Source organism: Babylonia areolata, chromosome 9, assembly GCF_041734735.1.
Source record: "Babylonia areolata isolate BAREFJ2019XMU chromosome 9, ASM4173473v1, whole genome shotgun sequence".
Taxonomy (NCBI): domain Eukaryota; kingdom Metazoa; phylum Mollusca; class Gastropoda; order Neogastropoda; family Buccinidae; genus Babylonia; species Babylonia areolata.
In genome coordinates this window covers 46,071,583-46,096,351 of record NC_134884.1, presented here as the reverse complement: position 1 = coordinate 46,096,351, position 24,769 = coordinate 46,071,583, and the positions used below count along the sequence as shown (strand labels likewise).

General features: G+C 37.4%; 1 protein-coding gene and 1 long non-coding RNA gene across 2 annotated transcripts in view; both read left to right on the top strand.

The window, feature by feature from the left end:
• LOC143285535 (kelch-like protein 26) overlaps positions 1-11,734 on the top strand; it is a 15,881-nt gene extending 4,147 nt beyond the window's left edge. The window contains exons 2-4 of the mRNA XM_076592895.1: positions 786-1,171; positions 4,372-4,529; positions 6,773-11,734. Of these exons, the coding sequence (XP_076449010.1) occupies positions 802-1,171; positions 4,372-4,529; positions 6,773-8,071 (1,827 nt within the window). The 5' untranslated portion in view covers positions 786-801 and the 3' untranslated portion in view covers positions 8,072-11,734. The remainder of the gene's footprint in view (positions 1-785; positions 1,172-4,371; positions 4,530-6,772) is intronic.
• A 5,319-nt stretch (positions 11,735-17,053) lies between these two features.
• LOC143285532 (uncharacterized) lies at positions 17,054-24,538 on the top strand. The gene is made up of 2 exons (XR_013055692.1): positions 17,054-22,220; positions 22,259-24,538. It is a non-coding gene; the product is annotated as an uncharacterized LOC143285532 (long non-coding RNA).
• The last annotated feature ends 231 nt before the right edge of the window (positions 24,539-24,769 follow it).

The window sequence follows — 24,769 nt, the reverse complement described above, 5'->3', positions numbered from 1 at the left end:
CCCCTTCCCTCCCCCTCTCTCTATGACTCTTTTTTTTCTGTCTGGACATTTCAAAGATTCTGTCAAACATTCTTTTTTTTTTTTTTTTTTTTTTCAGTGAGTATTTTGTGATAGCATTTACATGACCAATAGTATTTTTGAGTTAGAAAGATTGACCAAACTTGCTCATAATTTCTTTATTTGTTTCCCTATCAGTACATCTTTGAAACTTGTATCCATCCATGTGTTTGCATTGAACAGAAAATCGTGGGCTACAACACGTGTAGCAAACATTTAGAACAGTTGATCAAACGTCTTTGATATCTTCATCTGTTCCTATCAGTACATGATCAAACTTGAATCTTTGTGTTTTTTCACTGAATAGAAAACCAAAGACCAGTGAAACTTGGCAAGGCAAGGCAAGGCAAGGCAAGGCAAGAAGTTTATTTCATGTGTCCCCTGGCGGCATAGTAACATTATACATGGGCATTTTTTACGCACAAACACAAAAAGCAAACAAGCAAATACACAATGATAAGTCATTTTTCCTTTGCAATAGACAGTATTATTTCCCCTATCAATATACAAAGTTTCATTGATAAGAGACACACATAGTCAAACAAACAACTTGTATGAACATGTTTTTACACTACACTGAGCATAAAACCAAAGATCAATGAAACTTGATTCTATGTTTTTCCACTGAACAGAAAACCAAAGATCAATGAAACTTGAATCTATGTTTTAAGACTGAACAGAAAACCAAAGATCAGTGAAACTTGAATCTATGTTTTTCCACTGAACAGAAAACCAAGGACCACAATGACGAGTGTAGCAAACAGAGGGGGGATAGGCCAACAACAACGACAAAGTGATGACGAACGAAACGCCGACGACCCTCACTCAGAACCCTTCGTCTTTAACGAGTCGTGCCACAGTGCTCGTCTCTTGGCCGGCCTCCGAAACCTCCGAGACTGCAGCCAGCTGTTTGATGTGACGCTGATGGCGGAGGAGCAGGAGTTCCCTGCACATCGCGTGGTACTGGCGTCCTGCAGTGACTACTTCCACGCCATGTTCACCGGGGGGCTGAGGGAGAGCTCTGAACACAGCATTCTGCTGCACGGCGTCAGTGCCAGCGCTCTGGAACAACTCATCCACTTTGCCTACACCTCCAAGATTAAGATCACAAAGGGTAGGTACAGGTTCATATCAGCTGATAAACATCACAAAGTGTAGTTACACATCAATTGATACAGATCACAAAGGGTAGGTATGGGTGCACATCCATTGATATAGATCATAAAGGGTAGATACATTACACATCCATTGATAAATATGACAAACAGTAGGTTCACATCAGTCAGTAACGATCACAAAAGGTGGGTGTACATCCATTGATAAAGACCACAAATGGTAGGTACACATCCATTGACTAAGATCATAAGGGATAGGAACACATCCATTGACTAAGATCACAAACGGTAGGAACACATCCATTGACTAAGATCACAAACGGTAGGAACACATCCATTGACAAAGATCACAAACGGTAGGTGTACATCCATTGACTAAGATCACAAAGGTTAGGTACACATCCATTGACTAAGATCACAAACGGTAGGAACACATCCATTGACAAAGATCACAAACGGTAGGTGTACATCCATTGACTAAGATCACAAAGGTTAGGTACACATCCATTGACTAAGATCACAAAGGTTAGGTACACATCCATTGACGAAGACCACAAAGGGTAGGTACACATCCATTGACTAAGATCACAAAGGGTAGGTACACATCCATTGACGAAGACCACAAACGGTAGGTACACATCCATTGACGAAGACCACAAACGGTAGGTACACATCCATTGATATAGATCACAAACGGTAGGTACACATCCATTGACTAAGATCACAAAGGGTAGGTACACATCCATTGACTAAGATCACAAACGGTAGGAACACATCCATTGACTAAGATCACAAACGGTAGGAACACATCCATTGACGAAGACCACAAATGGTAGGTACACATCCATTGATAAAGACCACAAATGGTAGGTACACATCCATTGATATAGATCACAAACGGTAGGAACACATCCATTGACTAAGATCACAAACGGTAGGAACACATCCATTGATAAAGATCACAAATGGTAGGTACACATCCATTGATAAAGATCACAAATGGTAGGTACACATCCATTGACTAAGATCACAAACGGTAGGAACACATCCATTGACTAAGATCACAAACGGTAGGAACACATCCATTGACTAAGATCACAAACGGTAGGAACACATCCATTGATAAAGATCACAAAGGGTAGGTACAAATCCATTGACAAAGATCACAAATGGTAGGTACACATCCATTGACAAAGATCATAAAGGGTAGGTACACATCCATTGACTAAGATCATAAAGGGTAGGTACACATCCATTGACTAAGATCATAAAGGGTAGGTACACATCCATTGACAAAGATCACAAACGGTAGGTACACATCCATTGACTAAGATCACAAACGGTAGGTACACATCCATTGACTAAGATCATAAAGGATAGGAACACATCAATTGATAAAAACACAAATGGTAGGTACACATTAATCAATAAAGATCACAAAGGTTAGGTACACACCATTTGATATAGATCACAAAGGTTAGGTACATATCCATTGATATAAATCACAAAGGGTAGGTACAGATCCATTGATAAACATCACAAAGGGTAGGTACACATCAGTTGATAAAAATCATATGCACCAATTGATAAAGATCACATAGAGTAGATACACGCCAACTGATTAAGATTGATTGATTATGTTTCCTAGGTAAAGGTCACAAAGGGTAAGCATACATCCAATGCCAAGATGATTATTGGGGGGTGCGGGAGGGGGGGGGGGAACACAGTTAATGACAGTTAATGAGTATACGTGTATGTTTCCAAGATAAAGACCACAAAGGGTAAGTATACATCCAAGACTTTGGCACTGCTCATGACAGCACTGGAAATGGAAGGGAACTCAAAACTGGGGTTACTTTGACAGCAAGATAAAAATCTGGAGCAGTTTTCCGTAACATATTTGCATGTATAGAGATCCAGTTAGGTTTTGGACTGCATGACAAGGTTGTGCTTCCTTTCATTACAGCCAGACCTGGGTGATGCAGACACCTGCAGTGCTGGTCAGACTTGAGCAACACTTGGAAAAGATGTTTGCATGACATGGATGACAGTGTACTCCTTGTCTTCCCATCTGTCCACAGCATGGGGCCAGACATGGGCTGGAAACTTACATAACATGCCAGCAATGGGATTTGAACCTGCATCCTCTCATTTGTCAAACCGAAGTGCTAACCACTTCACCATGTCAGCTGGTAGTACTTGACTTTGCCAACACATCCAAGATTAAAAATCCTACAGTTCATTTTTTTCCACAAATTAGTAATTAAAGCCCATTTTTTAAGGAAAAAAATAATATGTTTGTGTATACAGCACAAAGAATGTCATTGTAAAAAAGATAACTTGTCTTTAAAGAAAAAACTTTTTCTTTTTTCTTTTCTTTTTTTTCCTTTTTTTTTTTTTTTTTTTTTTTTTTTTTATTTTCACAATGATTTATCATTTGTGTTTGTTCTGCATATAATGTCATGGTAAGAAGATATCCTGTCTTTATTAAGGGAGAAAATCAATTTTATTCATGACAATCTATTATTTGTACTTGTGTTGTGGAAAATGTTGCTGTAAAAATATTGCCTGTCTGTATTAAAGAGAAAAATCAATTTTATAATGACAGTAATTTATTATTTGTGCTTTTGTCACCGAAAATATTGTCACATAATTTGTTATTTGCCCCTGTGTCACAAAGGAATGTTGTGACCTTTCCTTAGTAAAAAGAAAAATAAGTCTTATAATCACAATGATTTATTATCTGTGCTTGTGTTGCAGATGTTGTGATTGTAGAAAGATAACCAGCTTTTATTAAAAGAGAAAAATAAATTTCCTAGTCACATATGATTTATTATTAATACTTGTGTTGCAGGGAATATTGTTGTCACATAATTTATCACTTATGCATGTGTTGCACACAGAGAGTATACATACATACATACATATATATAGATAGATAGATAGATAGATAGATAGAGAGAGAGAGAGAGAGAGAGAGTGTATATATATATATATATATATATATATATATATATATATATGATACTTGTGTTGCAGGGAATAATGATGTCACATAATTTATCACCTATGCATGTGTTGCACATAGAGAATATATATATATATATATATATATGTTATAATTTTTCATTAATTCTTGTGTTTCAGGCAATAGTGTTGTTGACACATAATCTAACATCTGTGCGTGTGTTGCACACAGAGAACGTTGTGGCGGTGTTGGCCGGTGCCAGCCTGGTGCAGATCCTGCCGATCGTGCGTGCCTGCGAGACATACCTGTGTTCGCACATCACCCTGCACAACTGCACCGAGCTGGAGAGGATTGCTGATCTGTACAGTCTGTCAGAGCTTCATGGCCAGGTTGGTCACTGACTTCATATGATATGATATGATATGATACATGATATGACGGGTGCAATAGCCGAGTAGTTAAAGCGTTGGACTGTCAATCTGAGGGTCCTGGGTTTGAATCACGGTGACGGCGCCTGGTGGGTAAAGGGTGGAGATTTTTACGATCTCCCAGGTCAACATATGTGCAGACCTGCTAGTGCCTAAATATGCAAGCAGAATATGCAAGCAGAACATCAAATACACACGTCAGAGATCCTGTAATCCATGTCAGCGTTCGGTGGGTTATGGAAACAAGAACATACCCAGCATGCACACCCCCGAAAACGGAGGCGGGGTAAAAACGGTCATACACGTGTACATACGAGTGAACGCAGAAGAAGAAGAAGATACATGATATAATATGGATACTTATATAGAGGTGCCCTATTATCATTTCACCGTATTTTGTTACTCTCAGTTGCAGTTTGTTCTGACGTTACGCCAACATCAAAATTGTTCTGATGAATTCATTTTCAACTGCATAGCATGGTCACATGCTTTCCTGTCATAACTTTACCCAGACGCTCTAGACATATCAATCATGAGGCCAGGACAGTCACTACTAACCTTGGTCTTACGTGATGATGCACAGCAAATTGCTTGCGCGTTTATATCGAAACAGCATTGAGTGGACCAATCACCTTAATCATTTGCCCATACAAGAGAGGACGTGGCTAAATAAAGTTGCTTCTTGATCAAACAGCATCTGTGCCCGGTGGATTAAGCTGTAGAGTGCAAGGAAGGAACAAGCTGATGTTGTTTTGGAGTAATAATAATAATAATAATCGTATTTATACAGCACTGAATCTTGTGCAGAGACAAATCAAAGCGCTTTCGCACCAGTCATTCACACGCATGCATAACTGAAGACAAGGAAGAGGCAGGGAAGGGAGGCTATTTTGGGAAGAGGTGGGTTTTAAGGCTGAGTGTTCCTACCATATTCAAAATGTTCCTACCAAATTTCCTGATTGTTCCTACAAACACTTGACAGGGGTTGGCATCTCTGTTTATATAGTGCTTATCCTTGGTCATTTGCACAACAGGCTGCCTACCTGGGTAGAGTTGACAGACAGCTGCCATTGGGCGCTCATCATTCATTTCCTGTGTCATTCAGTCAGGTTTCAGTCATGCATACACACGCTTATACAGGAGGGTAATATTTTATGCATATGATCAGTAAATGTCTGTTTACTAAACAGTTTTAAGGGGAGTGTTGGCCTAGTGGTAATAAGGAAGCGAGAGAATCTGAGTGCACTGGTCTGAGTCCCACACTCGCCAAAATGTTCTTTCTTTCCACTGGACCTTGAGTGGTGGTCTGGATGCTTGTCAGTTAGATGTGATAATAAACCAAGGTCCTATGTGCAGCATGCACTTAACACACAGAACCCGCAGCAAAAAAAAAAAAAAAAAAAGGATTCTCCCTGGCAGAAATAAAGAAAAGTCCACTTTGATAGGAAAACATATATTATTTGCAAGCAGCAAAAAAATGATGGTGCTCTCATTGTAGTAACGCACCAGAATTATGTTTTGACAAAAGAGTAATACAATACTACACAACACAACACAACACACCAAAGTGATATTAAACAAGAAAAAAACGTATGTGTGCATGTGTGTGTGCGATGCATGTGTGCATAAGTATATAAGAACAGGTTCAAACTGAATACAATTAAATATTTTGACAGAAAAGAGATATTTAGAGCAGACAAGCAAACTTGTGGGACAGAAATAAAGTAACAGAATCAAAGTAACAAACCATAAAATCAACCATCTGATTAAAAGAGTCCATTGTCAGAATACTGACAGGTAGGTAGTTATTGGACATTTGGATAAACTAACTAAAATTTTGTAAGTTGAGGATGAACAGTTGAATATTTTTGTAACCGAGTTATTGGAAAGTATAAGACTGAACTCTGTTATTTTAACAAAAGCTTGCAAAAACTTTGTAAGTTGAGGATGAAGAGTTGGGTTTTTTTTTGTAAATGAGTTGTTGGAAAGTATGGGAATGAACTTACCTTAACAAAAGCCGACAAATAATTTTGCATTAAGGATAAAGAGTTGTTTTGTAACTGAGTAGTTGGAAAGTATAGGAATGAACTCTTGACTTCAAGCAAGAAAGTATTGGATATTTGTCAGCTTGCAAGTTGATGGAAAGTATAGAAATGAACTCTTTTATCTTAACTCAAGAGAGAACATGCATATTTTGTGGGCAGGTGCTGTGCTTCATGTGTGAGCAGTGGGTCCCCTTCACCACCACCCCCCACTTCCTGACCCTCAGCACGGACCAGTTGAAGAACGTGTTGAGTTCAGGGTTCCCTGTGTACTGTGCGGAAGTGCAGGTGGTCAGGTCTCTCCTGGCCTGGGTGAACCACGACCTCCCTCACCGAGCATCCTGTCTGGCAGACGTCCTTGGTCTGGTGAGACGCGATGACCTGCAGCCCTCAGACCTGGAAGAGTTGCTGGCCTTGACCGATGCTCAGTCCATCATGGCTGTTTGTCCTTCCCTGTCATCCCTTCTGTCAGAGATGACCAGGGGGGACAAAACGGATGTCCAGGGGGTGGTCAACACCAGGGGGTACGTTGAAACAGTGTTGCTGGTCGGGGGGTTTTACCAGCCTTCGCAGAAGGACATGAGCAACGACATCATGTTCCTGGACCCGAAACTGCAGAAGTTTGTGTACTACACCACCATCCCCCACATGAAGCAGGCAGACTTTGGTCTGGAGGTCCTGGACAATGACGTGTACGTTGTGGGCGGCTGCTGCAATGAGGACTTCATGGACCTGACCCACCCCTACAGTTTCCGCCTGGACATCTCCACCGGCAAGTGGACCGACCTGCCGCCCATGTCCCAGGACAGGTGTCGCTTCTACCTGGGTGCGCTCAACGGGAAGCTGTACGCTGTGGGTGGAGAGGTGGACAACTCTCAGCCGCTGTGTGTCTGCGAGGTGTTCGACCCCCAGGCCTTCGTCTGGTCCCCCATTGCCCCCCTCCCTGCCGCTCGCAGTGAGCTGTCCGGCACCAGTCTGGGGGGGAGGTTGTACGTGTCTGGGGGGACGCAGGAAGGTCTGGAGCGGGTGAAGAACGAGATGTGGCGCTACGACCCCGACCAAGACACATGGACAGCCTGCGCCCCCATGCTGAGCCCTCGCGCCGACCACACCATGTTCACCTACAACGGTCGGATCTTCGTCATCGGGGGCTGGCGCAAGGCGGTGCAGGACCGGGTGCCTGTATCCTCCGTGGACTGCTACGACGCCGACACCAACCGCTGGGAAATGGTGCAGCACGTGAAGACCTCCAGGAAGTACTGCTCCTACACACTGCTTCGGGGGCAGATCTACGTGATTGGTGGAGGGTGGGACAATAGGTCGGACAGTTCGGAGAAGGTGAGGGAGATGGACGTGTTGGACTTGAAGACCATGACGTGGCTTCCAGCCCCCGTGTCTCTGCCTCCAGTGTGGGAACACAGCGCTGTGTCTGTACACCTCCCCACACGCTGGCTGCTATGACACATTGGCCATAAAGCTGGGGTGGGCGGGGACGGGGTTGTTGTTGATGTATTCCACCACAAAGCTCTCACAGAGGAGAGCAACCTTAATTTAACACACAGAAATTATACAGAAATCTCTTGTGGCAGAGAATAACACAACACAACACAACAGTACAACAACACAACAGAAGTCAACACAACACAACACAATAGATCTGTTGTGTTACACTGTAAACCACCATTGCCAGAGTACCTTTCCAAAGCAAAAGTAAAGGGAAAAACGTTTTCCTATTTCTTTTTTTTTTTTTTTTAGTTTTTTTTAGTAGACTATGTCTTTATTATCTAGTGTGTGGAGGGGTTGTGCGTTGAGAAGTACACAAAACAAACTGGAAATCATATATATATTGGAAAAAAATATATATATATACAAACACAACTTCACAGGGATTTAGACAACTATGCTTACAGATGGTCATGCATGTGCTCTCTCTCTCTCTCTCTCTCTCTCCCCCCTCTCTCTCTCTCACACACACAGTGCATAGAAGCGCGAATCACTTGATCTCCAATATTCCAATATATGGTTGTACAATTATGTTTTATTTATTTATTGTTGGTTCTGGGGTGATGACTGTTTTATGGAAGAAACTATTGATGAAAATGGAAAAGGGGCAAACCTTTGTGGTGTGCAAGGGCTATTTGGTTAACTGGTCACAAGCTGGAAAAAATTGAGAAGGAACATGTTATCATGGACACATAATGATTCATCATAAACATTTGTTTTTAATGGCCAGGTTACCGCCACAAGTTTGCAGTCAAGGGGAAGTAAGCTTTGGACATATTTTGAAATGCATGATAGCTGATTTTTCAAACGGTATTTTGACACATGCACTGTGTTCATGGCTGCAGAAATTATTGGATTTTTGTTTTTACATTTATTGAAATGAAATGTTTATAGATAGCACAATGACATACATTTTACAAGTGATTTCAACAGTTTTGATCAAGTTTTAAAGTTGTTTTTTTGTATGGTTTTTTATTTGTTTGTTTTCTTTTCAGTTGCGAAGTACTATGATTAGAAAATACAGATCAAAGACAGATGCGAGAAAGAAAAATCAGTTAACATCTGTTTTTCCATGCCTTTGTCGTTTTGCTTTTCGTTCTTTGTTGTCTTGTTTTCCTGTTCATTCAGTTTCCCTCATTTCTTCAAGGGCAAGGAATGACCAGAAAGTCCACCAGTATTATCAGCAGCATGACAGTGTGTCACAGTATTTTTATAATTGACAAAGAGTGACATTTCCATGACCAGTTCTGAATTTTGGCACTTTTTCCTTATCAATTATAAAACATTTTGTTCCCACAAATAATCCATGAAATCCTGGCAAGTTGTTGTGGTTCATGTTTTGAATTTTAAGTATTTTGATTGATTTTCAGAAAAATGTTTTATCAGAATAGTATTTTTCCACAAGTAGTGTTATGGTATGGTTTTTGCTTCTATTTCTTTCTTTTTTTTATATAAATATTTTAGATTGTATTTTTCAAACCATCTCCATGCCTTCAAAAAACACCCTTTTTGAGATGTGTAACACTGTTCTCTCAGGTAATATTGCATAATGCATGATTCTTTGTTTGAGTGCATATTGATGGCACATTTCCATAAAATTCAGATTCTTGCTCAGGTTTAGTTGGCTCCAGCTGCTTATAAGTACCATGGGTATTCTTTTATATTAATTTTTTTTTTTAATATCAGTTTTATGTCATGTGTTTACCGGTTGTTTGTGTGTGTGTGTGTGTGTGTATGCGCGCACAAGTGGCTGAATACTTGTGTGTGTGCAGTATGTACCAGGGAGTTCTCTTTTTGAGTGTGTGCCTGTGCTCTCAGTATTATAAAAAAAAAAATTTTTAATTTTTAATTTTATCTGACCTATTTTTTATGGGATTCTCACCCATTCCATCATTTCTTCTTCTTTCCAATGTCCGTGATATAGATGTGTTCACTTGCTGTCTTTTACGTATTCACACACTATTTATTATATGGGTGCTTTGATGTCTGGAAGAAAATGTTTTTGCAGTTGATGTTTCCCATGCAGATGTATGATTGAATACCTTGGAGATTTGCAAGCTGCATTCAAGTGCTACTGTGTACCAGTGCCAGTGTATACATGGCATGTGTTGTGTGTGTGCAGATGTACATGTGCGTGTGTGTATATATTCTGACAGCTTGGCTTGGCATTATTTCAGCAGTCTTTAAAGTCTACAGAGCTTGCATCCACTTACAAATATGAGTCCTTGGCAACACATATCACCATGCATATTGCATGTATATAACACAGTCAGAAGGCTACGTTCCGCACGCTTCCGCGTTTCCAGATATGATTCCATGTCTTATGAATCCATGAGGGTATTTTTTGTGGGTGTGTGGATGACAGCACATGGACTGTATGGTTTGGTAACAAACAGTGCTGAATGTTACTTGTTCCAGCTGAGTTCAAAATGCAACATTTATTTTTTTTTTTTTTTTTTTTTTATACATTTGCATACAAATCAACAAACCCTCTGACCAAGGTAGTTGCGACAGTGAGCAGTCTGATATGATAAGAAATAGTGTTGAATATTCCCTTGATTTAGTTCAGTCATTGCATGAATCTTTTCATGACTTTTGTTTTGTTGTAAAGTAGCAAAATGACGGTAAACTACTAGTATGGCTTGCTAAAATTTAATAGAAATAGTGTTGACCATTGTTCTAAGAAGACTTTATGACATGGAAAAAAGATCACCAAAATATGTCCCATGGCTCAAGACTGGATCAGCAAAATGTCCATATCCATGATTTTACGATACGTTGTCCTTCCTTCTTGATTATTTTGTTCACAGCCCAGTTCTTGTACACACATATATTCATGAAAATAGTTTGTGGGTGTGTGAGTTGTTGTAAAGTCCATGTTTTATTTCAAATTATGAGTTGATTTTTGGTTATTCAATTAGGTTTTTGACAATGGCATTGTTTGTGTCTTTCAAAATGTGCAAAACATTTTATTTTCAGTGTGCTGTTTTTTTAGTTATTTTTATTCTTGTGTTTGTGTTCATTTTTTGACAGCACTTTCTCAGAATTTACTATTTTATCTTTGATTTGAAAAAAAAAAAATATATATATATATCATTAGCTGCCAAATTCTTGCTTCAAATTTCTCATGATGAGTTAATTTAAAGTGCTGCTCTGTTATTCAAGGCCTATTTTAATTTTGACTTGATTTCTAGGTAATTTTAGTTAATTCATCAGCTTGGTGATAAGAACTGTCTAGATATTTTTAAATATATATAATTAGTTTTGTTTTTGTACTTAAACCTTTTTTTTTTTTTTTTTTTTTTGATTGTGTGTGCTCTTTGCTGCAGCAGATGAAGTTATGTAGAAATTCAAGGTGTCCAATATCATGGAGAATATCTCGGTCCGACCAATTTGTGGTGCTTTTGGATTGAAATTAAAAGATGGAGATCCAGATTTATATTGTGTATCTGTATTTTTTTTGTTGCTGTTGTTGTTTTATTTTGTTTATTGTTGTTTTTCTGTTGTTGTTTTTTTTCAATAGATATTGCACATAACCCAAATATACTTTCAATGTAAGGTTTTGTGGCCCACAAAATACACAACATATTGACAGTCTTCAAAAACAGAATGACTTTAATGTTGAAAGCATTTTAACTTTTTAGGGGCAGAATATATGCTATGTGGTGTGTGTGTGTGTGCGTGTGCATGCATACACAAACACCCAATTTGAAAGAAAAAAAAAAGTACAATATTAGTGATTTACACTTCACACTTTCTGTGCTTTCTGGAGACATACACGCATGCACACACATGTGCACACACACCCACATATTCACACACACACACACACACACACACACACACACACAAAGGAGAACAAGAAAGAATAAAAAGACAACAGACACCATCATTGTGTTCCATCTGATCAAGACTGACCACTTGCTTTTACTACTGCCATGACAACAACACAACAGTTTGTGGATGAATTCCTGTTGGTCTAAAGTGTGTTACTTGTACATCGTTTACACATAGGCATGAATGACATTTCACCCACATCATGGCTTATAAACCAGACCACACTTCAATGGCGCTTTGACTGTGGCTCTTTTTTTCTTCTTCCAATCCCTGCGTCATACCAATACCCAAACTCTTTCTGATCTGGAACAAATTCTAAAACATTGAAACTGAAAAAGCTTTTAGTGTATACAGATTAATTGCAGTGTACTGAACAATTGTTTACAAATAAATGTCCACACCACCAATATATGACTATGATGTACATGTATTTTCAGGTTTCATTCAAGTTGTAAGGAAATCTTTGCTCTAAACTTTTTTTGTACCAGTAATTAATCAGGTTCTTTTAGAAAACAAAAGAAAATGTAAGGAAAGGGGGAGGGGAACACGTTCAAAGATATATATGAAGATGATAAACACAAACAAGCATTTACAAGGCAAACAACAAAACACTGATTCTGATTAAAACGTGAAAAATCTGAAGACATACAACACTGCATCACTAAGCAGCAAAGACGTGAACAAGCTCAAAATCACACACTCCATAATGGTCATATGATGGAAGAAAAAGGTTATGTGGTGCTTCTTAACAAATAAACAGATTATTACTCTGAACTGATGAAAATTCAATGATAGCAATCAGGAAGTATGACAAAACATAAAATTGACAGTACATACCATAGCTTCATAAGTATGCTTATGTAGTTTCTTCCTAACAACAGCGCAAGCACAGATACTAGCCTTACAAAATCATGGATCTCTGTGTATGTGTGTGTGCGTGTGTGTTTATGAGCGAATGTGCACATGCACATGCAAGCACTTACATGTGTGACAGTCAAGACAGGCTGCTCAAGCTTTAAAGTGTGCATACACGAAAAAACAGACATGTCACAACATTTTACAAACACATAATAAAGGCTTCCTCAAATACAAACACTACAATAAAAGCCATAAAGAGCTGTAAGTATTTACATATATTACATTCATCTTTGACAGAGGGTTGGGGGGGGGGGGGGGAACCCAACACTTTCTCCACATGGGAAAATATGGTGAAGAAAGAGGGGAAGGAGGGAACAATACAGGTGGGGGAGAGCTTATCAAGACAAAGAACTGAAATGTATCACCACAACATAAACCAAGATCTCAACTTCTCCAGGCAGTCGCATTAAACCATTCACCTGTTGTTCCAATCAAACTAGAGTGATATGCAGCTTGGCAGATGGGAATCTCTCTGGGGTGAAAACGAACAAAAGCTTTCAAAAACCAGCAGTGACCAGCTGATGTCAACACACACTGAATGAATCAAACTCGTCGAACTCAGTTCCACATTTCTTCCCTACTGAACATATGAAAAAAAAAAAATATATATCTTACAGTAAATCTACAACAATACCTTGACCAAATCAGAATAAATTTACAACAAAAATCAACGAAATCTGTATGTGAATAATGGTGGTCTTGTAATGGATTGATACCATGCACTGACCACCTAACCTTAACAGGCCCTACTAAATTCAGGAAATGCGAGGTGGATAAATAATTGTTCCCATCCAGTTCTGAAATAAATCTCAATATACTGACCTCTGTTACTTGTACTCACTGAAGTGTAATGTAAGTATCACTAATGCTGAAATAGAAAAGCGCAATGGAGAATTTCTCAACTTCAAGGATAAAGTTTTAGTATTTGTTGCTGTATCTGTATCATTTCTTTTAATTCTATGAAAGAATAAAATAGTATTATTCCAGCTTTTAATTATCATCTGATGAGTTTCATTTTAACCATTAACAATACATTTACACCCTTAAAATCTTCAGCACCAAATGATTTCCAGCAAACAATAAAACATTAATTTCTTACATTCTTTTTAATGAATTTTTTTTATGCCTCTATTACCAGTCTGAAATATTTAACTCTATGACAACAACCGCAAGGGTTTAAAAAAATCATCCACTATTTGACCATAAATTCACTCAAACATAAGTCAAAAGATCTGGTACACCACACAGGCAAAGTTTCCCAGTGACGTATACAACGTATACAACCAAAAACTACGCAAAATGTTGCCACCAGCTTATAGCATATGATACCCACAAGAAAACATGTACAACATACAGATATCAATGAAACACCACCAATGAGAGTTCACTGCTACTAATAATCAGTCTACATTTGAATTTGGTTCCATCTCGGCTGACCAAAGCAACTGGAGAGAGTGAAAATAAAAAGAGAAAGCAAAACCAGATAAGAACTTCATGAACACCACTCTACGGCTACTGTCCCAAGGCACCTCTTGCCTCGGCAATATTTGTACATTCGAAAACAATCCAGCGCTTGTGGGACACCTCGGTTACATCATCGTTATCATAATCACCACCACCACCAAAAATAGGACCGACATCAGCTTTAAGATCACTTTACAACTTCCTTTTTTTCTTCTTTTTCCCCAATCAGCAAAAGAAACAAAAACTGACAAAGATATCAATGTTATTACTGTAACTTATCACAATCAAAGCAAAATGTTTTAGTAAACAACACAAAATCTTCAACAGCAAAGCATATTCTTTTTAAAAGGCTGAACACAGATGATCAACACTGCTGGACAGGTGTCAGTAACACACACGTCAGTACTTATCACACTCCACAATATTCTTCTTTTCTTTTCAAATCAATGTATGAGATTGAATAGAAGAACAGAGAGAGAGCAGTCATATAAGTGACCCAACTAACCTTCCCTCACACCCCCTTCTTTTTTCTTATCAAAATCAATGAAAAGAACACTGATCAAGTCCTTCCAAATGTTCCTCTTACAACAAAAGATTAAAATGTCAGAAAAGTTATCGACTGAAGTCACTTCATACTTTCCAAAAATATTTCCTTGATTTTCATTTCTATCTTTGATTTTCTGTCAAGAAATCTTGTCCTGTGCTTTAATACATTCTCAGACAGCAGATTTTTTTTCTTTCTCTTTTCTTTTTTTCAGCATAGTACCATGCATCAAAAGATAGAATGTATTCCTGTTGTGGTGGTGAGCAAGAACTGATATGTAAATAAAGAGAACACAAAAACTTAGTTCTTACACTTTTTATTCTAGTTCTATCATTTTTAATAACAACACTGCAGTTAAGTCTTCGCTTAAAGTACACACACAAAACGGCGGGGCAGAAAGAAGGAAAGAACAATTTCATAATAGCTTTCTCATAAACTGCACAAACTACTTTATGTTTATCACTGTGTAACAGTGTCATGGCTGGGAGTAAACTTTTTTTGTGTATTACAATGAAACATTTTTAAAAGCAACAACAAAAAAGCACATGCATGATTAAGTACATACATGTGTATGCAGAATTATTTTGGAAAATGTGTATTATGACAACAGCCAATATAGTATAAAGCAGTTTTAAAATAATATAGATTCCTATCTGAACAAGGTTCTCATCTGTTATAATTAACGAGCTAAAGATCAAAAAAGAAAAATATATATAGGCATAATATATATTTGGGAATAGCTTATTTGATTTCTTAGTCACAATTAACGGAACTCATGATCATATTCACTGCTGTTTTGTGTTCAAAGGCAAATAAGATTACTACTAGATTGGAAAAGTAGTTTCATAAACAACTGTGTCAGAGTAGACCTGGAAACCAGCACACTGATTGTCTCAACCCAAGGGGGTGAGAAAGACAACAACCACCACCACCAACCCCTAAGGATCATGGTAAAATTGCAAGGAATTTCTGATCCTGCTGAGATTTTGTTTGTTCGTTTTTTGTTGTTGGTTTTTTTTTTTTATGTTTTGACTTAAGGGGAAAGGCAGTGGAGAACCCATAACAAAAGTTTGTAACCGTTGTGAGAGTGAAAAAAATATGTACCAGGCAGTTTTGAAATGCCAACTGAAAATGTCTTTAAATTTATTCTAAACGTTAACTTTCCTGATCTGTTTGCTTAGCTTTTAACAAAAGGTGCTGCCACTCACTACAAACTACATACGATACATATGGCACACTATGAATAAAAGCTTTACACCGTCCAATCTGTGTCATAGTTATATTGTGTACATGGACATTCAGTTCATGAAGACAGTAACACAATGCAGATAAAGACAAGACTACCACAAATGGTATATATGTATGACAAACATTTTTGCAAAATAAAAAAAGTAACAAAAAAAAACAAAACAGAAAATAACATGTACAATCAACATATGTGCCAAATAAAGCAAGCTACAATTTCCTCTTCTTTCTTTTTTTTTTTCTTTACAAAAGCAGATCTCAAGTCTTCACTAAAACAGACTGCTTTACCATAGATTTATAATGTAGAAGAAAAAAAAAGGGGGACAAAATGCAAATTTAAACATTTCTGTCACAAAACAATGAAAAATGTGCAAAGCAAAACAACATCCCTTCCCTTTCTCTCCCACCAAAACAAATGTACATGTATGGAAAAAGACAGGAGGGTGGGGGTACAGGGGAAAGAGGGAATGCAACAAAAATATCAAAAAAACAAAAAAGAGACGTAAATGCAATTCAAATTGCTGGAAACCAAAATGTGTGAATTATCAGTGAACTGCCCAGCTTCATTCACGAAAGCTGTGCGCAAGTCTCAGGTTTACATTAGTTCATTTCAAGTGGCTGGTTAATTATAGTAATTAAACTTCCACACACAGGATCAAACCAATGTTGTGTTTTAAGTCAGCAGTAATTTGTACAGTTGCTACTTCCAATTCAAATTCATTCACCATTTCTGAGAAAAAGAAGGAAAAAAAATCTTAAATTCAAGGATGAATTTACATTCAGTCGAGGGAGGCAGGGAAGGGGAGAGAGAGAGGGAAAGACAGAGACAGACAGAGAGAGGGAGATATGAAAGAGGAGATGATCGTGAAATACTTTAAGAAGTCACATTTTGAAACAGAGTCCTCTTTTTTTCCCTTTTTTTAAAATTTTTTTTTAAGAGGGAGATATGAAAGAGGAGGAGATCGTGAAATACTTTAAGAAGTCACATTTTGAAATAAGAGTCCTCTTTTTTTTCTTTTTTTAAGGTTTGAACACCAGTGTTGCCAGCCAATGGGGTGTTAACAGAAAACCAGCTGAAGAAGATGGACAATGGAGCGCCTTGACTGCTTCACGCATCCTACCACATAAGTCTTGCTGACATGCATTTTACCAACAGCAACGCTGAGAAAACTCTCTCAAAATGGAAAAGAAAGACAGAGGTCATGACTCCTGTATAACTGAGAACTGGTGTGATAGATCGCCACCATCCTATACATCATGAACAGTGCTCTCACAGCTGGTTCTTTCAGGAGACGATAAACTGTGGTCCGGTGTGCAGCATGCACTTGGCTAAAGTCAACGAATACAGACACATTCACAAACAGAAGATAAAATATGGATTGCTCTGGATCATAATGACATGCTCTGATCAAGAACTGCAACCTGCATTTTACAAAGATTAATTAATCTCTAGTGATTTGGATTTATACAATAAAATTTGCGTTTAAAGAATATTCCAGAGTTTACCAAAAAAGACTTCAATCCTCTTAAAAAAGAATTTTAAAAAACCCCAAAAAAACCAATAAATCATTTTTGAAAAAAAGGTTCCTATGCTACTGCCGCAAAATCACACATGTGCTACCACAAATTAGTAGTTTGATTTTCACCAACATTTTAACACAGAAATCGAGTAAATCTCCATCACATGATCAGCCTTCCACTATTAACTATTACAGTCTGTAGTGTTAAAAAAAGAAAGAAAAAAAAAGGAGATGATAATTCCAGGTTTAAAATGAAAAAAAAAAGAATCCTTTTTCATCTGCTCTGCCTGTGTGATTTCTCCACGATATTTTCATGGATAACTTGTGATCATCATCAAGGTAATTTTCCCCCTCTTCCGCTTCAACTGACTTTTCAACTGCTAAACAACATAAGAGCTTGTTGCTCAGTCTGAAACAGATACACTGTTTAAAACTTCTGCGAAACACAAAGGAAAATCCAGTTGACAGAATCTACAACTTCTGATTCATTAATGACTTGATTATCAAATGAAGAGTGGAAGCACAGTACAACTTGTGGACTGGCAGAGCGGAGTGGCAAGTACCTCTCTGGAATGAAAGATCTATACAGCACAAAATCTCTCTGCGTAATTCTGTCAGCCGGTCAGTCACTAAATTCTTCATGCATTAATGTACACCCTAAAGTCCTATGAAAACAACAGTATGTGGTCTTACACTTTCACAGAGTTCTATGAAAACACAACTAATCTTTATCATATACATCCAAAATATTTCTGTAATTTCTGAATAGTTGTCTAGGCTTGTTTAATACTGAAGCAATGTGTTATAGTTTCTATCAGTATCACACTAAACATTTTCATCAGGTCCACTAAATTTCTCATGTCATCACTGTAGTTTATCTCTCCCCCAATTTCCTTTTTTTTTCAGACCCACATGGGGGTGATAGTGGCACTGGAAGATAGGTAAGCTGATGTGTTATGAATACACACAATTACAACTTTTCTAAGAATTGTAATCTGAAAGTATAATGAACATTAGAGTCTCAAGACAGAGAGAGAGGGAAGTGGGTTAAGAGGTTAGGCAGAACTCATTAACACAATTCTGTTATTTTTTCTTCAATGTCCACCACTGGCAGTACAAGTCATCTCTACGAAGCCATACACATCACAAGCACATTTTTTTTTCTTTTTCTTTTTTCTTTTTTTTCTTTTTTCTTTATTTATTTTTTAACACAAATGCCACTCTACATCAGTAATCAAGACAGAAAAAAACACACAAAAACAACGTTAAACAGCACAATGATCTACAAAATTAAAGATTACATGAAACTAGCACACCACTGAGGCATGAACTGAAACAGTTTTTTGATGACCCGAAGAAGAAAACTGCACACATCTGTCACATAATTTTCAGCAGAAGTGATGAATTGTAGATATATATATATACATATATATATAGATAGATAGATAGATGTATATACACAGGATTACATGCTGTGGTCTCGTTACATGAGAATACATGCCATCCATCAACCTTGATGGACCAACAGAGAAAAAATAAATCCATGAAAATGAATGAGGGGTGGGGGGTGGGATCAGTAGGGGGAGGGATGGGGGCACTGTTTCAAGTAGGAATCATGAGGCTGCCTGTGCCAATGTCCACCTTCATTCTGTCAGCAACACCTGGATACCTGCTGCTTCACTTTCATCCATCAATGCCATCGTGGACAGAATGGCAGAGACTTTAAGTTCAAAAATACACACTCACAAACACAAGAACAGTATCTGCTCAAAGAAGTCGTCACATATGTCTGACGGGCTTAAAATTTTTGTGTGACATCTTCCACCTATTATATGTACACCCTCTGCACAGTCTACCACAAACACACACAAATAATATACAGCAATTCAAATGTTTCAATCTAAAAATATCTGTACTGACAAAGCATGTGACATTTCTGATCATCAGGACAAAAAAATACACCAATTGAATACACACATAAAAGAAGAGGCTTTTTACAGAAAAGTGTGGATTCTTCCCAAACATAGTCCACAAATAACCATACATGATACAGTATACACATGTGTGCTACACCACACACACATAAAAATGGAGATAACAGTCCACACTACCAAAGTGATACACAAAAGATCAACTACATTGACAAACATGATATCTGTTCTGCAGTAATTATCAATCCTGTCAAGAGATTTGCATCAATATTTTGCTAGCACTACAGCTTGATATTAGAATCCTCAACATTTCAATCAACATCAACATCTGTCCTCCAACACTTCAGTCAATAAGTGAATAACTAGCTCAAGTGTTAGCACAAAAACAAAATAAAAAATCCCTAAAAAAAAACATCACCATAATTCTTTTTAATTATGGAGCAGATGTTCTCACACTCTAACACACTACCTACACATGCTCAACAACAATAGCTGCACACATTTACAAGAAAACCACCAATGTAGAGCTCTGTAAAAATCAAGTCAAAAAAAATACTAAATGCTACACATTGATCAATATACATGTGAATTACTTTACATTAGTTGCAGGATACACCACATTTCTACAACTCTTGTTACAGAATCTCTTAGCTCACACGGAAGGAGAGCTTCAAGAAGTCACCGAAGAGCTGGGGAGATGGGGGAAAGGGGGGTTGGGGGCAGGGCTGAAAAGAAGGAGGGGAGAGAGGAGACGCAGCTGAGAAAGGTGAGGCAAGTTAAAGAGTGGTGGGATGGGGGGCGGGGAGGGGGGGGGGGGGGGTTGAGGATGGGCTTCAGGGCATTGGCAGGATCAAACCGGATGCAGCTCCTTACATACATATATATATGCACACACACACACATTAGATGAATTCAATATGAATGATGGAAATGCAACACAAAACATAGCAGTGAAGGAGATGAAAGGTATTGAGAGAAAGACAGAGAGAAATGCAGCTCCCTGAGGGAACAAGGGAGGGAGAGCATGGACTGAAAGTCACCCTAAAGTTTAAATAAAATGATTAAAAAAAAATCCTAGAAATAAAAAAAGACTGCTGCTATGCTTGTCCCTGAAATATAGATTGGCATCTTTTTCCCCTTGTCTTCAAAGAAACAAATTATGAACAAATAATCTCATTTTTCTTCATAGAAACAAAGTACAAATAAATTACAATATATATGCCAAACATAACAAGAAAAACCACCACTTCAAACCTTTCTCTCAAGCTGTTAAAGTTCAGGACTACTATTCTTTTGGAAGACTGACAGTGACTAAAAACTCAAAGCACCTGTGACATATTTTCTGTTCAACATTTAATTCTGCATATACTTTCTTCTTTCAAGTTTACAAGCAAAATGTACTGGAGAATGACTATTATCATAAATTCAATGTATTCAGCATCACACAAAGTCAACAGCCACTAACAACTATTTTTGCAGACTGACACTGTGAATAAAAACTAAACCAAACCCTTCAACATATGTATTCTACACTGGCTTGGGGATGTGGGTTAAGTATGCAAATTTGCAACCTACCCAGTGAGAGTGAGTTGAAGATATGCAATAGGGTCAGTGAAACAGCTTGCAGAATTGGTGGTTTTCCCTTGATAACTAATCAAATTTCTGATAGCAATTGTCCACACCTACCTAACATAAATTAATTTCACACCTTCTCTCATTCTGGTGCCAATGAAGAACTAAAAAAAAAAGTCATATCAGTTGACTTATCTTTAGTTTCTTGGGTGATTTTTTAATGAATTATAAATCAGAACATAACGTCTTATTAATCATTTTTCCTTTCTTTCTTTTCCTTGATATTTTATGATTATCTTGATACAGTTGTAACAACAGGATTTAAAAGAGAAATATTTAAAGCAAAAAATACACAATTGATAAAATAAAATGTGTACATAGTTATTTTGGGTTTGGAGATGGTTTACATCACACATGAGAAATTGAACGCTTCAATGTCACGATGATACAATGAAAAAAGAAAAAGACAAGACACTGTTTCAGCACAAAAATATCTGTTTCATACATGTGTATACACAGAACGTACATATGAATCACCATTTTATATTAAACCATTGAGAAACTATCAGTCTCCTTGTCCTCTTTTCACACAAACCTTCTGTGAATAAGCATCTCTGCACTGTCCTAAAGACTGACACACTGACCAGGAAGAAAAACAAAAACAAAAAAACAACAACAAAAAAACACACAAAAACTACCTGTGTAGTGTGTGCAGAACAAATTGTCATTTACTGGGTTTCACTTTCAAATTTACAGTAAAAAAAAAAAAAAAAAAAAAAAAAGATGCACTGCAACCACAAGAAATTAAATCCCATCAGACTAAATAAATTCAGCTAGGAATCTTGCAGTACCCAGTCCTAAGACACTAAGCAGACATTCATAAATTGTGTAGATTATAACTGAATGGCAATGTCTTTTCTCTCCTGGCCACTTCACTCTCCTTTGCTTAAACTTTCAGTGTATGACATACAAGTGGTTCGAGCCTTGTATATTTCTCTCCTGTGAGTCTATAGTTCAATTCCAACTGTGCCTGGGGAGGTAACTGGAGGAAATTCTACCCAACTGTGCCTGGGGAGGTAACTGGAGGAAATTCTACCCAACTGTGCCTGGGGAGGTAACTGGAGGAAATTCTACCTAGTCAACAACCATGTTCAACATGCACAGCTGCTGGTGCCTTCACTGTTTGCATTTGATGGGTTTTGGAAACACAAACACACTATGCATAATTAAAAAATATTTTAAAAATTTACAATAAATATTAAAAAATATACAATAAATAAATAAATTAATAATAAACTGTCACAGACATTGTTTAAAAAACCCACAAATAGTTCTGCATCCCACAAACACAGGAGAAATGAAGCCTCTCCAAAGCTCTGCCCTTTATGTGAAATGAAACAACTTCTGAAACAATAACAAACACACTTTAAAATTAAATACTTTCAATACCAACCTGCATTTTCTGTCCTTTTTCCAATTTCGCTTAAAAATTATATTCCACGTTGTACCATGTCTCATAACACTTGTCCACCACACAGGGAATAGTATACAAAAGCGAATAGTCATGATACCCCAACTATTTACCACTTCTTTTTAATTTCACACACACACACTCTTCTCCTAACATCTGCAGAATGAACAGGGTGTGGGTATTACCTTTCCTTGTCACACACCACCCCTCCCATCCGCCACTTTCCACTCTCTACTGTCACTTTTACGCCCCAGACTCCGAGTCAGTGCAAAGTACCAACAGCAGACACTGAGACTGAGACTGGAGGTTCTGCTTTGTAGATGTTCAATGAACAGAGTGTGGGTATAACCTTTCCTCCGAACACACAACTCCTCACCTCAACACCTTTCACTCTCTGCTGCAAGTTTTGTGCCTCAGCTAAGTGCCAACAGCACACAATGAGACAGCGTTGGTTCTGCTCTGTAGTTGTATTTTAAACCTTCACAATATTTAGATGTGGCAACACCTGAGCGTATTCAAAAATATTATTCATTACTTCTTTACTGTCTAGGACACAAAACAGGCCCTCATTTAGCTTGGTGGAAAAAACATCAAATCATGAAAATGTTCACTGTCTTGCATTGATGCTTTTGTGATCTTCCACTGTCACAAGAAACTTGCTGATACAAATAAAAAAATTTAAAAAAAGTGAATCACAGTAAGTCACTTTGGCCAACAGTTTTATCTATCTTTAAAATTTATGAAGATCAGTATCTATGGTGCCAAGCAGTTTTATCAAGAAATATTTGTCATTTTAACCCACTGAACGATTAATATTAGATGAGGCAAAATAAACACCCCAAATGCGTACTAATAATCATTACAATGCTCTATTCCCACATGTCTGTTAGTGTTACTATGGTATACACTTCTGAAACACAAATGTGAGAAAAAGAGATAGAGGACAGAGACAAAACCTATAAACAAACATACAGGTTAAGCATGAGAATAAGAGATGGATAACTGACAAGCGAGAGAACACAGATACTGGACAAATTACAATTTAACGCTATCATTATTCAACGCTGGTAGTGGTATCATATAAATGACTGACAGTGACACACTATATTAGTTTATCAAGTGATAAGCACATAAATGACACAGCTCTTTGTAAAGCACATGAAGATGAATAATACAGCATTTAATAATGTTCTCCCTCCTTTCAAATGTGACTGCAGATATACTGCAATTTATCAAGATCTACACATCAACTTATTCACGGATATCAACACAATATCTGGACACATTACACACCATCCATTAATATGGGGAGTGGGGTGGGGTCGGGTGGGGTGGGGAATCAGTGACCTTTTTCCAAACAGAAAAACGTTTTTTTATTTTATCATTTAAATTATATTCAAATATTACTACGACACAACAAATATTTACAAGCATAGCTTAGTATGCATTAGGAAATTGTTGCCAATTCCTAACATGGAACACACGCATACATACACACACAATCCTTTTTTTTATTATTATTTTTAAAAAAAGAACTACATGAGTACTTTAAAAACACATAATGACCATCATAGTTTTATACTTTACATTGTACAAATAAACCTAACAAATGTAGGACAAATGGTTAGGGTAATTTTCAACAACAAAATGATGATTTGTGGGCAAGGTTAATTTACAGAGAATGTTCATTGAATATAAGTAGAGATATGTATCAGAAAGACCAGATTAAAGAAAAATTTTATCAGCTCAGCTGAAAGTGATGTCTTACATTTGGTCTTCATTTCTGCTGTCTACCCCACCATTTTCTTTCAGTTAAAATATTTTGAGTTGTGTTTTTGGATGACTGCTGCACTCATCCAAGTCCTTTGTTTTTACAAATCAGTTCAAATTACTAGGTTTTATTCAGCAAACAATGCTGTTTTTTTTTTTTAATAAATCCTTTTATTCACTGATTTACTTTTCCTGTACTTGTTATAATTTTCTTGAAATAAAAATAACAGATATGTACTGTCATTTACTGATTGTTAAACTCAACTCACAAACCAACAACCAAGTAATCACTTGGATGGTAGTGTCAAAATGGACCGATTAACATGCTTTGTGAAATTTATTATTGTCTTTCAGCTGAACTGAAAGCACAGACCAGCTTTCCAT